Here is a 16434-nt window from a genome sequence, read left to right as displayed (position 1 = left end):
CCAAGGAGCCCCCATCGAGGTCAAAACAAAGCTGTTCTGTTGCCCCAGCGTGCGGCAGTCCACAGAGGGGACATTCTGGGCCTGAAACTCGCATCTAGACGACTGCTGTCCCCACGCCAGTGGGGACAACGGGCGGACCCCAAGAGGAGGGACTCCCCCCACCACAGAGCTCACCCCTACTTCAGCCTCGCAACTGCTTCCCCGCCCCCTCCAAGGCACCCATCAGGCCTCGCTTTCAAATCTGATTCAGACCAGTGAAGGGAGGAAAATGACACTCATCCGGCCTGAAGGGCCTTCACAGGGAAGCAGAAGGCTCACCTACTCCTCCCGAACCAACTTGAAAAAATGATACGGACGCTAGAGCACGGTCACTGCTGGCATGTGGCCTTCGGCAGCAGCATCACGAGACGGAAGTGCCACGTGTCTTACCACCCCTGTCACCCTCCCACTTACAGAGCGCTCGGAGTGGGCTCGCTGCCCAGGGCTGAACCCCAGCCCACCCCCACCCCAGAGTAACCACCTCCTCCCCTGCGTGGTGTGGAACAGGCCAGAGCTGCCCGCCCGGGCTGAAGACCCCAGGCTCCTTTCCAAACCCGACCTCACTGCCCCCCCCACAGCCCCCAGCATTTGGCAGCGCCCCCGCCAAGCTCCCCTGTGAACAAGGCAGGAGGGTCGGGCTCCCAGCCCCGGGCACCGTGACTCCACGCGTGGAGCGAAGGCGGCACAGAGCGTTCCAGCCTCGGCTATCTTGTCACCGTGCTTCTTTAATGTCACTGCATCCCGCTGGAGACACCATAATGCCATTTTAATTATCTCTTTCCCCTGCTGTGTAACCACTTCCATCAAGACGGCGATTCAGAACCCATCCCTGGCCCGGCAGCAGCCTGAGCCGAGACAGAATGTTAAACTGTTTTCTAAGTCTGGGCGTTGGTATTCAATTTAATATTAACAACTTACTCGGCAGCTCTGATCTATAGCAGGAAGGTGAAAATCAGAGAGAAGAGAGGCCAATCTCTCCGGGACAGCGAACGCTGAGGTCACTCAGCACAGGGCGGCGGCGGGGGTGGGGTGGGGTTGGCGCACCACACACCCCACACATACACCCGGGGAGCTGGGCGGGGTTGGGGGTGACCCAGACAACAGGTCCTCGTTTCTCCCCTGAGCCGCGGGGGGCGAGGGGTGGACAGCACAGACATGAGGAACTGCATTTCCTCTGACGGGGAGCTCGAGGGGGCCAGCAGGGCTCCGGAAAGCCAGGTCGGGAGCAAGGAGTGAGATGAGCGCTTCCTGCCCCCTGTTTCGGCTGAGCTGTGTCCCTCCCAGCATCCACATGTTGAAGTCCCAGCCCCCAGGACTCCAGAACGTGACTGTATTTGGGGACAGGGTCTTTACAGAGGTAATTCAGGTAACATGAGGTCCCTGGGGTGGACCCTCATCCCATCTGCCTGGTGAGTTATAAGAAGAGACTAGGACACAGACACACACCTAGGGGAGACATGGAAAGATGCTGGGACGAGCCCAGGAGAGAGGCTCAGAAGGAACCAACTCTGCTGACACCCTGACCTCGAACTTCGAGCCTCCAGACTATGAGAGAATCAATGTCTGTGGTCTAAGTGCCTGGTCTATGGCTCTTTGTTATGGCATCCTGACCAGACTAACACACTCTGCTTTTTAAAAGTTTTAAAGAATGCATCCATCCCCAAACAGGGCCTCGGAGATCAGAAACTCCCCACGGGAGCTGTCTCGGGCTGTATTTCAGGCCCAGCTCCCTCTCAGCCATGGCAAGAAATAAAAAATGCCTCAGAAACCCTTCCTCCCGCGGACTGTGGCCGGGTCCTCTGGGCCCCAGGTGTCTGCGCAAAAGCAGAGTGAGCACAGCACTGAGTGGTCGGGAAGGAGGGACGTGGGGGCGGAGGCTCCGCTCGAAAGTAAAGCTCCTGAGACTTTAGAGGGAAGTTTTTAAAACTGTAAAACACTGTTTACTAAAAAAGGCCTCGCTTCGGAGGAGAGCCCCACCCAGGAGGCTTCCCCGGAACAGACAGGCCGTCACCTGCCTGGCAGAGCTGACGGTGCCTTTCAGATCCCCTGTGACCACAGACCGCTGTCAGCTGGAAGGCAGGGCACCCCCGCCCCGGGGCTGAGGGCTGGGGTTCCGGCTTTTTTTCATCTTTGATCAAGGTGGACAAGAGGGACTCAGCACCCCCGTGGCATCCAGCTGAAGCGAGGCCACAGACACGAGCACTGGTGTTTACAACCTGCATTTCAAAGGGTCCCGCCCGCTGCGGAATTACACAGAAAGGAGGTAAAGAGCAGCCACCAAAACCAGGGGGGTGGGGGCAGGGCACAGCCAGGGGCCGGGAGGGGAGGCCGGAGCCCTGCCTGGGAGACGCAACACTCGGGACTGTCCCCGCCGTGGTCTCTGCTGCTCCCCGCCGTCACTCCAGGTTCTTGTACTTGGTGAACAGGTTGTAAAGGACCCTCAGGGTGGATTTGAGGTCCAGGTTCACCACATCTGCAGAAGGAAAGAGAGAAACCGTGGCCGATGAGAGAGTGCGCACCTGGGAGACACGTGGACATCAGCCGTGTCCCCAGCAAAGTACTTCTGTTTAAATACATCCAGGACACTCTGGGTAGCGCCATCCCCAGACAGGGGCTGCTGGGAGAGCCCCCAGGCCGCCACCTGATGGGACAAGCCCCTGGGATGGCAAGGATGCCTCTTTATCCCCTCTCGGATTTGCATCGGATGAGTCTGCATGGGGTGGGGTCTACGACAGCCAAGGACATTTACTGGGGACCAAACACCCACGGGACATTCTATGCCAGGACCCCTGGCTACAGCCAGGCCGGGCTCCTGGGTCAGGGCAGGTGGGAGCTGCGGTTCCATCCCACCAAGGTCGGGCACCTGATGTGGCCCGAGGCAGGGCACTTCCAGGACTGACAGCTTCCTCTGGTGTCCAGTAAGTCTGGGCCACCTTGTTTGGTGGGATGGGGACTGTCCTCCTGGAAATCAGGCACCTGCTTCTTGTCCTCGCTTGCCCTGTGACCTCAGAGAAGGGGTTTGGGGAGGGCTGTTCATGGGCCGCAGGATGGAATTCCTGTCCCTGGATGGCTGTCAAACAGTGGCTGGCAAGCCTCCCAGGGTGTGTGTGTGGAGACAATGAAGACATCCCGCCGGAATCCGTGAATCGCTATCGGGTGGTGATGCCCACGGTGGGATCCCTGGACCAGAAGCACTGGCGTCACCCAGAAACTGCCTACAAACGGGACTTGAGGAGCCAAGTCCTCCTGGGGATTTAGATGCTCACGCAAGTTAGAGGTTCCTGGGACAGATGATTCAACACAAGCGCCAGGGAGGGACAGCAAGGGGCCTCCCCACTGCCGCTCAGACCTCACGGGGCACGACCGAGCCGCATCTCTGCTCACGGGCATCGCCTGGGCTTCAGAACATCGACCCGGTCGACCCGACAGTCCTCTAACTGCGGTCAGCCTTTAATATCCTTTCAAGGCATGAAGCAGCAGCTCCAGCCTGAGCAATGGCACCTGGACAATTAAATCCTGAGGCTGTGCGGAAGAGGCCCCGTCCTCCAAGACAAGTGGCTACTAAAGGACTGGCCTGGGTGATTCCGCCTGCACAGTCCTCTTGGTCCCCGAAACCCCGAGCACGGGGGACATGGGGAGCCGGGGTTGGCAGAGCCCGGCCTGCGAGCCACTCACGTGGGGCCTGACGGGAGAGAAACAGCCGGCCTTCCAGCCCCTCTAAGACCTGGCTCAGGGCATTACCTTCAGGGCGAGCCTTGGGTTTCTTAAGTCCCCCGTCCAGCATCAGCTCAAAGGCAAACGACACGTTATGCACCTGCCGAGGAAGCCAGAGTTAGCGCCAGGTCGGCAGCGGGTCTCAGGCCCACCTGCCGCCCACTGCTTTCCTTCTGAACGGACGAGATGGGAGCAAGTGTGGACAGAGTGAGCCTTTGGGATAACTACACCCACAAGGACAGGGACGCCCGGGGAGGGCACAGGGTGACCAGAGGGAGCACAAGGGAGGCTGCTGAAGGCAACGCACATTCACCAGAAGTCCTCACTCCCTCACAGTGATCAGGGCAGCAGGGGGACACAGGGGTGAAGGCACACTGGGCGCCCGAGGGCCTGCTCCACCTCAGACCCTGACAAGTGACCTCCTTTGACAGACGAGGAAACTGCTGGAATGGAAGTCAGGCTGATGGTGGCTGCAGCAGGGCACAGGTCCTGGCCCTCAACCCGCCTGATGCCCCAGAAAGGTGGACACATCCACCCCCGCACGACTTCTGCCTGCCAGCACTCGGCCCACAGGGATGCTTGGAGCTTGCATTCTGCTAATGGCCACCAAGGAGATTAGAAATAGAGCCTTCTCTGCTGCGTCTAAAGTCCACGTGAACCACAGAGTGCAGTGCAAGGGATCAACCAGATCACAGCCAGCCAGACGTCTGCTTCCAGCAAAGACCAGTGGGGGTGAGGTGAGGGTGGGGGACCAAGAAATACAATAAAATAAATCACAAACATCAGAACTAGGAAGGACTTCAGGGCTCTTTGTAATCAAATACCAACTCTTTAAACAATAACATTTTCATGATTTCAGTGCAAACGAATCAGAAACATAACACGTTTACCTGCGATAGGGTTTAATAATTAACCAGGAAAAGGACATTTGGGCAAATAACCCTCAGTTAGGCAAGCCCACACAGCTCAGGGTACCGCAGGGGAGCCTCCCGGCCATGGTGGCACCAGGAGAAGCAGAGGCCACCGTCTGCTGGGCATCGACAGGAGCCGGGCCCTGGCACCGGAGACACGGCCCAGAGTGGGGGCAGGCCACGCACACCAGGGCTGGGCGGGCTGGAAATGACCAGAGGCTCCAGGACCAGGTCCAAGGCCGAGGGGGGCAGCGGGAGGGGCCATCAGAGCCCCCCTGCAGGGCTCAGAGCCAGCCTGGGGGGCGGGCTGCACCTGGCTGGGCCTCAGAGGTGGGACTAGCCCAGGAAACGCAGGGGAGGGTCTGGAACCTCTCCCTTGACAGAGGAGGCCCCGGGCTGAACAGATGAGGACATCTGTGCTAGCGAGGCACAGGTCTCCAAGACAGCCGGCACCCAGCTCCCCGCAGTCCAGCTGTGGAACCTGTGCCCTTGCTCCACGCGCGTCCTGCCTCCTCGGCCACCAGCTGACTACCGTGCAGATCAGCTGATTCACACACGCACGGCAAGCTCTGAGTCAAATGGACCCAGGATGGCAAAGACGAAGAAATGGAGCAAGAGTCGGGTGAGCCCGTCAGCCCAGCGTGGGGACAGCCGTCCTCCCAGCGCCCGTCCCGAGCCCCTCCAAGCCTGCAGGACCTGCCCCAGTGCAGGTGTGCGGCGAGGCTAAGTTCCCGAGGCCCCGCCCCGCTCCACCTGCAGCTACTCGGCCCAACAGTGACGGGTTTTGAACGAGATTTTCCTTCTGCTTTCTTCTCAGTCCAACGAAACCGCCAGGCAGGAAATTGCTGCCAGCCTCCTCCTGTTCTCTCTCAGAGCCGTGCCCCACCCCCGGGGACCTCTGCCCTGGCAGAGCAGTGCTGTGCCCGGAGCCTGGGCCCATGGACTGGGCACAAAGAACAGCAAACAACTCCAGACGAGGATGTGGGGCCACCTCCCTGACCGTGAGCCCAGAGCGCGAGAACCCCCATCGAGTGAGAACCCCCAGCAGGCCACACAATGAAACCTGGGAGCCGCCCTCGGGCAGGACCTGAAGCCCTTTCTCTCTGCAACGCAAAGGGTTTTCCAAAGCCTGGCCGAGAGAGAGGAGTAGAGGGTCCCGAAAAGGGGGGGCTCTTCCAGCTCTGCCCCAGCTAACCACGCCACCCTCCTGAGGTCCCATTTCCTCGCCGGGGAGAGGGAATCTGATGGGGAGGCAGAAAGGAAAGCCCCTGAAACTGCAAATCCCTTTCTGGTATTTGCTCCTAGGAATGACCCCCAAGTCTCCAGGACACATTCCACCCTCAGAGAGAGGGACACTGTGGAATCTTCCAGAAGATGACTGATGGGCCCAAGGTACCCAGCAAAGTGGCAAATTGTTTAAAAACACAAGCCCACAGTGCGTCTTCAGTTTCATTCACGGAGCCTTGGTCTTAGGCCGCTGATACAAAGATTCCCAGTGCCTCTCGGAGTCTTGGGCCCTGGGGCGCTTCCCACGGGTCCCCTGCCCATGTCACCACTGCCCACGTCGCCACACCTGCACGAGATGCCTGGGAGCTCGGGCACCGGACCAGCCTGGAGTGGGCTCAGGTCTAGGCCGTGGAGAAAGGCCACGACCTGCAAGGCGGTCAGGAGGCCCTGGAGGTCGATAACTACTTCGGCTCCCGAGGAACGTCCCAGCGGCTGCCGCGATGTCACCACTCCCTCTGAGCAGGACTGGGGAGAGTCCAGGGGCGGGGCTCGGGGCTAACAGGGTTAGATACAGACCCTCTAGAATTCCGGGATCCTCCAGGGAGAGCTCCAGCAGCCCTCGGAGCCACCACCGGCAGGTCCCCTCGAGAGGGTCCAGGGACTAGCGCCAGGCTGGGTGCCGTCCCCTACAGCAGTCTCCCCTTCCCGGAGACTGAACGGGACCCAAGCCCCCCCAGGCCAGCACAGCGACTGGCAGAGACTCTCATCCCGTCTCAAAGGGAAAGGCTGGGGCTGGGTGGGGACACCCCTGCCACTGCACAGAGCCTGTCCCAGAAGGAAACCCTGCTCCAAATGGCCTGGCTAAATTCACCCTTCTTGCCAGCCTTCTTACTCATCTGAAGAGAAAAGATCTTTCCAAAACAAAGCCCCAGCTGGCAGCCACACGGGCCTGGGGATGTCTGAGCCCCTCGCCAAACTGTCCTCCTGTTTCCTGATCCACTGGATGGGCAGGGCCCCGAGCGTACCCGATGCTGCTCCCACCCGCGCTCCCTCCGCGGGCTCACCACGGATGCTAATGTGCCAGGACCTCTCTAATCTGCTGATTCCATCACGGCGGGCAAGGCGGCAGCGACACTTGGCCGCCAGCACACCGCCCGCGAGGTGTCAGAAGCGGGCAGACTGATAAACACTGGCCCAGCTTCCGACATTTCTCTGGCTGCCGCCACCCGCTTGCACTGTCTGCCTCTCCGACTCGTGGGTCTAGCGCTTTGGGGAAATGAAATGACAGATGCTCCTGAGTTCAAGCAATATGGTCAGTCCACCAGCCAAGTTGCTAAAAGCGACGCACTAAACACCACGGGGACAGCTGGACCTGGGGAAGCCCCGGCAGGAGGAAAAGGACATCCCAAATGTAAAGGTCACGCCCTTTGACCGAAACAATCCTCTTTTAGGGATTGTCCTAGAAAACAATCCACAAGAATAGAAGAAAAATACACATATATGTATACACATTCAGGATGATCCCCTACTGATTTAACAGGGAAAAAACAGAAACAAGTTGATCACCCAAAAGTGGGGAAGGAACGGGGGACAGTGGCATCAGAGCCACTCCACGGACTCTGTGCCCCACTGACGACGGCATTTAGGAAGCTCACGAAGCAGCAGGAGAACCAGACGTGACGTCCGTGCGGTACGAACAGGGGAAGGACCCACAACCCCCCTGACATTTGAGCACAGTTATTAAAAACGGCATCATCCCGAGGGAAGGACCCCAAAGAGAGCGGGCTCACCACACTCGGCTGCATCAGGCACTGCCCAGGGGTCCCTCCTTTCCTGACAGTTGCATCTAATGGCAATACCATTTCCGGGCAGTTTTTATTTTTTGAAGAATGCAGCTAGACCCCAGAAAGAGTGTCCGCACATACCTTCTGATCGAAGCTGTCCGGCGTCAGGTAGAAGTGGTGCAGGGGCACAAAGTAGTCTTCCAGAAGACCCATGAGCAGAACTAGGTACACGCCATCTGCAAACTACAGAGAGACGCTTGGTGACGTTCCCAGGCCGTGTACGGAGTCAGTGAATGCTGTCTCCAATTAAAAGGAGGAAAATGTTAAAAAAAAAAAAAAATCCACCTCTTGTTGAGGAAAGAAAGCAATCAGGTGAAGAACTTGGGTGCAAAGAGCGCGCTCGGGACTGGACGTGATGCCGTGTGTGTCTGCGGTTGGAGGGCAGGACCGGACCCCTGACCTTGGGGATGGCGCTGGCTCCCACCTCTCCGGGTTGTTGCAAGGACCCGGCGAGAGGAGGGGCAGGGAGCCCTCGGCACACAGCAAGCACTTCATCAGGGTCAGCTGCTGGCATGGTTAATGCACAACCTGCAGGCTGCCCTATGCTCTAGTTTGGGGTTTGCTGCCCTGTTCTCCCTTCTCACTTTCTCAGCTACCTGAGCCCCTTCTTCGAGCAGTGTTCATGCTGTGGACTCTTCGTGGTGACAAAGAGCCTTTGTGAGCACCCAGCACGTAGTGTCCATCTTAACTGGGCCCTGATCTGCAGGCTGCAGTCTCGCCCCAGCCTCCCAGCCCCCCAACCTGCTACCTAGCCCAGCACCTCCCACGCGCAGAGGGGGCCAAAAATCTAGAACAAAGGACTGCTCTTTGCCGGCCCCACCCTCTCCAGCCAGTAAGCCAGCACAGGGAGCGATCGATCCCTTTACAGATAAAGCAGTGGAGACCGAGGAGGGCCGAACAACCTGCCCAAGGGGAGGAGAGAACCAAGGTGCAGGAGGAGGGCCTGGCAGCACTCGGGGGAAGGCAGGACCCGCTCATCCTCACAGAGACAGACATGGTGTCCCTGAGGTCTCCTGCAGATCCAGGGCTTATGAGGACCCCAGACTCCAGATGTCTGGAACTGTGTGGTCCAATCTGGTAGCCACTGGCCACAGGGACCTACTGAAATTTTTTTTAAAACTTTTTTGAATGATGCGGACTTATTTTGGTAAAACATACGTGACATGAAATTTACCATTTTAACCATTTTGAGTCTGAGCATGAGTTTCAGTCATGCTAAGCACAGTCACACTGTTGTGCAACCAATCTCCAAAAGTCTTAAATTTAAATTTTAAAAAATGAATCAGAATAATTCTGGGGGGAGGGTATAGCTCAGTGGTAGAGCACGTGCTTAGCATGCACGAGGTCCTGGGTTCAATCCCCAGTACCGTCTTTAAATAAAGAAAAAATAAACAAGCCTAATTACCTCCCCCCTCAAAAATAATTCAGCTCCTCAGTCGCACAGGCCAGGTTTCAAGTGCTCAACAGCCACACGTGGCCAGTGGCTTATGTATCAGATGGTGCAGCAACAGAACATTTTCACCATGAAGTGGTCAGCACTGAGCTAGGTTGTCACGCAGGACAACGGCACGGCTGCAAGGGGCTGGACACCCAGGAAGCCTTCAGCTTCCCGAGACCAGCGACTGCAGTGGGTAAAATGGGAACGTGCAGAAGGGAAGACTTTTTAAAGTCAGCAGCAGCAGCTCCCTCCACCATCCTAGCCAAGCTGCCGAGGCCCCCGGCATTAAGATGAAAAGTCAGAATCCTAAGCATCTCATCTCCCGAAGACTTGTCCTTTGGGAGGAGACGGGGAAACTAAGAAACACAGCCCAAGGCAGAGGGACACGATCATGATGTGCCAACGAGCAGGTCCTTCCCGGGCAGGTGTTCCAGGCCCCGGTTTAACGTGATCTGACTGATGAATGACCCTCTGCCTGGGTGTCACGAGGTCCATGCTTCCACGCCGTGAAGAAGTCGCTTACTCAGCTCCTTAAGGAGATGAGAAGGGTCTGTAAAAACTACGTGTGCCCCGCTGCGGCGGTGCTGGTGGAATAGCGCACCGGCAGAGTGGGTGCTGGTTTCCCAGGCACCTTCTAACCCACCCGCCCCAGGACCCCAGTGTCACAGGCGGGTAGGAGAGACAGTAATGCAGAAGGGAAGGCAGGGGAAGGGACGGGGCCCCCAGGAGGGTGAGGGCCAGGCAGAGTGCGGTGGCTTATCAGCTAATGAGTGAGACCCTCCATTTTCCACATGCACAAGAGCAGTGGTCCCAGCTGGGGTGCCCTCACTCAGAAATTCATGGTGCGGTTCTACAGGGAATGGAAATCCCCACAGAGGCCCCAAGACACCATCACTGCTGTCTTCATCGTCACTTATGACCAACATTTTAAATGCATTATCTCCGTGGAGCCTCACCATTATCTACCGTCTCCAGCTGAAACATGTGGGGAGAAGCCCAGAGAGGCTGAGTTACTGCCTCAGAGCTAGGAAGCTGTCCGCAATACAAAAGTGATTTTAAAAAGAAAGGACAACACACACATGTATGCACACCTGCACCCTGAGCAGGAATTTGAGCCCAGGTCTATCTGACTTCCAGGACAATGAGACTTTAATGATGACAGGGGAGGGTATACCTCAGTGGTAGAGCACATGCTTAGCATGCACGAAGTCCTGGGTTCAATCCCCAGTACCTCTTCTAAAAAGTAAATAAACCTAATTACCCCCCAAAATAAAATAATTAAATAATACAATAAATAAAACTTTCTTAAAAAAGAGAATTAAAAAAAAGACTTTAATGATGAACATATTTATAAAAGTACTCAAAGTCTTCTGTTACAAAAGAAAAAAACTGCATTTCTGTGGCCAGTGATCTTTTCTGGTGGACCAGTGGTTCAAAATATTTTGAGGATGTTACTTTATATTATGTGGTGATAGAAAAAAATGGAGACAATGAGTAAATAAAGATCAATGCAAATTTAAGGTTAGAGTCTCAGTTTAAGATGTCTGGCTATTAATACTGGGGTGTGGCCCCATCTGGGAAGCCGTAGTTGGGAACCGCTGGCGAGGACGTGGGTTCTCAACGCTGCCGATGGAGTTTCCAGTGGGCAAACTTTCCTGGGCCCTCTGTGTTACCACCTGCCTTTGCTCTAACGACCCCACTGCTAGGAGTTTGTCCTGAGAGGTCAACAAGGGCACAAGCAGCTGTGTGCAAAGATGCCCCCTGTACAGCTATTTATAAGAGTGGGAAACGCGCCATCATGAGGGATGGTTTAATGGAGCACAGCCTTGGGACGGAATAGAAGGCAGCTGTTAAAAGTGAAGCCTATAGACAGACCAGGCAACACGAAGAGGATGAGACAGAAACACACGCACACTCACATAAAAGGATGCCCACCATGTATTTCATAACAAAAAACACTTCACAAAACAACTACAGTATGGTCCATCGACATTTCAAAAAATACATGTCAGCACACAAACCATCTAGAAAAATGCACATCCAACCACTAATTGTAGTTATTTACCTCTGGACAGGATGACGGGGGAGGTTGGGGGGTAGGGAGAAGAAAGGAGGATCGTTCCTTTGCAATTAGTAGATTTTGGACAGTTAGTATGTCAAACTGCAAATAATCAGAGGCTAAATACGCAATATTAGTAAACTGCTAAAACAAAAAGTGCATTTGCAAACAATGCACAAATAAACAGACACATTAAAAAAGGACCATTTGGCTTTCAAACACAGAACCAAGCGGCACGTAACAAGCCGTCCGTGTAGAGAAATGATGTGGAACGAAGCCCCCAGCACCGTTATCTCTGGGTGATGATGGGATTACGGATGATTTTTATTTGTTTTGCTTATCTGCATTTTTAGACAGTTCTACCATGAACCTGAATTACTTTTTTAATTAGAAAAGCAAATGAGAAAAGTTAAAGAAAGAGAAAGGAACGAATGCAATCACCCAGGGGTTTAAGAAGGATCAGCCGCGCATTAGAGAAATCTGCACCGAGAACTCAAAAGATGCCAAATTCAAGCACCCAGCTAATCCTGGGAAAATTATATTTTGTCTTTAATGCTTGCCAAGCGCTCGAAATGTCTTTTCACGATGCCACTGAGCTCTGAGTGGGGGTGGGGGTGTGCTCTATATACTCACTGCAGGAGAAGTATTTTGTGCAAACTCATCAGTGGGATATTAGCAAGTCTTTGCTAGGTGCTGGCCACGCGCTAAGTGTAGGACAGCCTTGGAGAACGGAAGTAGAGGGGCCAGAACATCCTAGGCTGAGGGGCAGTGAGGGGGCACCTCAGAGGGTGTGATGGATGAATTGTCTCCCCCACAAAAAGCTGTGCTGGAACCCTAACCCTCCGAACCTGTGAGTGGGAACTCATTTTGGAAATAGAGTCTTTGCGGAAGTAATCGAGTTAAGATGAAGTCATTAGGGCGGGCCTTAGTCAGCATGGCTGTGCTTTTACAATAAGGGGAAATCTGGACACAGACGCCCACATGGGAGAATGTCACGTGAAGATGACGGCAGAGACGGGGGTGGTACAGCTAAAGACCCAGCCAACGCCCAGAGTCGCCAGGAGGCCGCCAAAAACCGGCGGAGACCTGGAACAGATTCCCCCTCGGTCCTTAGAAGGAACCAGCCCTGCTGACCCATTGATCTGGGACCTCTGGCCTCCAGACTGAGAGGACAGAAACGTCTGTGTTTAAGGTACTTTGTCCCGGCAGCCCTAAGAAGTTAAGACAGAGGGTCTGGGAGAAGGCCAGCACGTCGGGGGTTGTTTTGGCTACGGGATGGGCAGTCCTTATTCAACGAACACAGTGGTGTCTGTTTTGCTCACGTGGCCCAGCTGGGCTCAGAAAGCTGGCTGCAAATGGCCCAGGACAAAGGATCCTTCAGCCCGGAACACCGCTTACCTGGGTCTCTAGTTCCGTCACCTCCAAATTCAGCTTGTTCAAGTGCTTGTTCACGAACGTGATGAGAGACTGTGGGGGCAAAGACACACGGGAACGTGAGTGAGGTTCAGCTCCCGCGGGGGAAGACGGATTCGACGCCTGCCATCAGTGGCTTGGTGAGATGCTTCCACAGTCTCCTCTGTTTGCTAAAATAAAAGGCTCATGTTTAAAGTGAAATGTTCTCACAACAACCCTCGATTTCAACGGGATGATGCCTCAATCCAGCCCAGCTGGAGGAGACACGCACGTCCCGATGCACAAGGCGGGCGTGCACGGGATCCACGCTCGCACCATATTTAACAGCCCTACCGAAGACAATCAGTGCCCTCAAGAAGGAAAAGACTGTCAGCGGAGGGAATTAAATGTTTACATGTGTCCTGGGAACGACCCTGCACTACAAGAGACTGAGGGAGGAAGGCTGCCTCGGGCCACACCCATCTCAGGCTCAGTAAAGCCGACTCTACCCAGGGCTTCAGCTGAGGTGGGCAGGGATCTTCTGAGCTCTGGTACGCACGTACCAAGGACCACTGGCTTCTCCTCTCTGGCAAACGTTTAAAACTTGCCCCCTGTAGCTTCCAAACCCAACTTTAATGGAAACTCAGTACCAACCCCACCCCTCCCTGCCCTGCACATGATGTCACTTCCTTATTCATTGTACCCAAATGTGCCAGGCACTCTGCTCGGTGCCGGGGACACAAGACAGTCAGACAGAGCCCCAGCCTGAAGAGTCGGAGGCATGACTCTCCGCATGTACACCCAGCGGAGGCAGCGGAGAAATCGAGAGATACCCCAAAGCATGTGAAACACGCAGTGGGGGGGGTGATGCACACGCAGTGGGAGGTGCGTGGATCCCTGGAAGACGCCGGGCCGGGGGAGCATCTGAGCTGGGCTGAGAATGGGCCATGTGGGAGACGGGAGTGGGGGGAGTGGGCGGGGCAGCCACCCAGGCCACCCAGGCCACATACACATGTGCGAACCCCTGGGATCTTCTGGCCTAGGCTGGATGGGGGTGCGATGGGAGAGACCCTGGAGGGATCTGGAGAGGTAGACAGGGTCCCCCTACTTTCATTCTGGGGTACGGGAGCCACTGACACAGCAATTTTCAATTTGGAGGTGAGGAAGCCATCAGGCAAATCAAAGGATTTTGTGTCGGTCTTTGCTGGGGCCCCCAGTGCCACATGTGCTTTTCAAAGCCCGAATCAGCACCAGATCTAGTGAAAGATGAACGTCACAGTACATCATATTCACACTGTCTATCTTCTGCCCTCTTCCCGCTGGGCCCCGGCCCAGTGCACATGGCACTCACAGCGGCTGCCTCTGTCCCAACACGTGGGGAACCTGGGACGAGGGGCTATAATCTGCCAGGTCACACAGCTGAGGAGTGGGGAGCCAGATCTGAATCCTCTTCCTGTGCATCCATGGAACGGGTTCTGCCAGGGTTCTGGGGGCCGGATGTGGCCGGGGTTGGGGTGGGGGGCACTGCTCTGAGGCCCAGGGGTATGTCGCTCACGATCCAAGGATGCTAAGAAGGCTCCGCCCCAGGAGGATCACTGGGTGGTTCTGCCTGCGTTTTGCAAAGTGCTTCACAAACTAAAAATCTCATTGTCCCAACCTGGATCTGCATTTTCCAAATGCAGCTTCCATGGGATTTAATGTGTTCTACCTCAAAATAAATAAACAGATCTCACTGCAGACAAACAAGTTTGGAAAATGCTGCCTACCAAGCGCCCTCTTGGGAGAATCCCAATGCTTGTCAGCATATTAAAGGCTCTGAGAAGTCCTGCATCAAGAAATCTGTTTGGGGAAATCACCCTAGACAAAGCTCTGGGCTTTCCCAGAGGTCAAGATTTTAAAGGCAGGAGGGGAAGTTCGTCTGCTCCACCGCTGCCTCCCTGAATGCGAGGTCTGCAGGCGCTCAGGTAATTCCATGTGCGGGGAGAAGCGTCTCCATTCCTTTTGGGGGAGAACCAGCCCTCCCGGCAGATCCCCCCAGAAGCCCACCACTCCCCAGCCCCCAACTCCAGAGCCTCGTGCGGCCAGTTTTTTCCTATCATAGATTGACCAGCACACGGCCGGGGCGGAGGGAGGGCCTCCCGCTTCGTGCTCCCATCTCAGGGGACCAGGCCAAATGCAGCACGGAACAGCACTGCCAGCAGAGCCCTGCTTGTTTACCAGGCACGTCGTGAATGCAGCTCCGGGTAAGGCGGCCAGTGCCAGCCAGCAGGCTGCCGCGCCGAAAAACATTTCCACATGAAAAAAAAAAAAAAGCCTTCATTCGGAATGAACCACCCCCCGGCGCTGGCTGGTAGTTCACTCCACAGAAGCGGGGCGGGTGGACAGGAAGGTACCCGGGAGCGGAGATGCTGAGTTAAAAGGCGCCAATTTTATGCACTGTAGTTACGCTTTTGACTATAATTACACTTCAATCCAAGTGGCAAACATTTCAGAGATTTTTCAAACATTTTCCCACCTTCTTCCCAGCACGGAGTTTGGAGGGAGACGGGAAGGAAACACACCCCCTCGGAGAGCTTACCTTTTTCACCACGCTGAGCTTGTCAGGGGCATGGTCGAAGAGCGTGTCGAAGGCATCCCGCTCTGCAGACAAGCGGAGACACAGAGACGGGCTGAGGGAGACCCGGGTGCTGCTCTCAGCCCCGCCCGACCCCGGGACCCAGCAGCTTTTGATCCCATGGGATGTTCAGCCTGTCTAGAATCATTGTCACTCCTGTCAGAACCCAGGGGCCGGTGCTGACAAGGAGTAAAATCAAGGAAAAGATGCTTCAAAGGTTCCTCCTAACTCAGTTTCTATCTTTTAACATGAAATACACCGGGTGGCACTTGGACATATGCCCCCATCACATCCCAGGACTCCAGGTGTCCTTGCCTCTCTGTTCCCACGTTCCTTGTCTTGTTGGTAAATCTTATTGATAAATCTGACCATCCCCATACAAGCTCCATCTCCTCTCACCTGGGAGCAGCTACAACCTCCTGCTTAATCGGTCTCCCTCCTTCACTCCCAGCCCAATCCATTTGCCCTCGCAGGCACAGAGAGCCATTTAACATGTAAACTGCATCATTTCTTGCCCGCTCTGATCCCTGCCCTGACTAAAACTCTCCACCAGCTTCTCATCACTCCTAGAATAAAATTCATCCCCTTCCGCATGGGCCCACAGGGTCTGACAGGCTCAGCATCGCCCCCAGCACACCCACCCGCCCTACCCCTCTCCACTAACCAGCTTTCTGGCTGTTCCTCCATCACATGCCCACCACAGGGCCTTTGCACCTGCTGTTCACGCACCTCACTTCCTTCAGGTTGCTCTGAGATGTCACCTCCTCTGAGGGGCCTTCCACAACCATCTGCTTCTACAAGAGCACCCCACTTCCGCTCCCTGTCCCCTTACCCTGGGGCAATTTTCATAGCACTTAATGACTACTTTGAGAGTAACTTTTATTTTTATTTGTCTGTTGTGTATTATCTGCTGGACTGTCAGCTCCTTGCAGGCTGGGACCACTGTCTCACTTGTTCCCTGTCACTGGCTCCCAGATCAATGAAGGGCCCACAGCCAGTGCTCAGAGCAAATGAAAGAGCCAGGAAATCTTGCTGAGAATCCTCCAGACCTATGCTGCCCGGGGTGTCCACCTCTGTGGGAATGTCTGCTGGGCCTGGGATGGGCCGTTCCACTGGGTCCCACCCACCTCCCTTCTCCCAGGGACCCCGACCCACTCTAACTGCCACTCACGGGCACAACCATGCTTCCAAATTAA

At 55.4% G+C, this 16434-nt stretch overlaps 1 protein-coding gene across 1 annotated transcript in view; it reads right to left on the bottom strand.

Moving 5' to 3' along the window:
* Positions 1–921: 921 nt before the first annotated feature.
* PARVB (parvin beta) overlaps positions 922–16434 on the bottom strand; it is a 94634-nt gene continuing 79121 nt past the window's right edge. The window contains exons 9-13 of the mRNA XM_072973657.1: positions 15203–15264; positions 12631–12699; positions 7817–7918; positions 3781–3853; positions 922–2512 (exon numbers count right to left, since the gene is read on the bottom strand). Of these exons, the coding sequence (XP_072829758.1) occupies positions 2436–2512; positions 3781–3853; positions 7817–7918; positions 12631–12699; positions 15203–15264 (383 nt within the window). The 3' untranslated portion in view covers positions 922–2435. The remainder of the gene's footprint in view (positions 2513–3780; positions 3854–7816; positions 7919–12630; positions 12700–15202; positions 15265–16434) is intronic.

Source organism: Vicugna pacos, chromosome 12 (genome assembly GCF_048564905.1).
Source record: "Vicugna pacos chromosome 12, VicPac4, whole genome shotgun sequence".
Classification (NCBI taxonomy): domain Eukaryota; kingdom Metazoa; phylum Chordata; class Mammalia; order Artiodactyla; family Camelidae; genus Vicugna; species Vicugna pacos.
The sequence above is the reverse complement of the archived record's forward strand: the minus strand, read 5'-3'. Positions and strand labels throughout refer to the sequence as shown.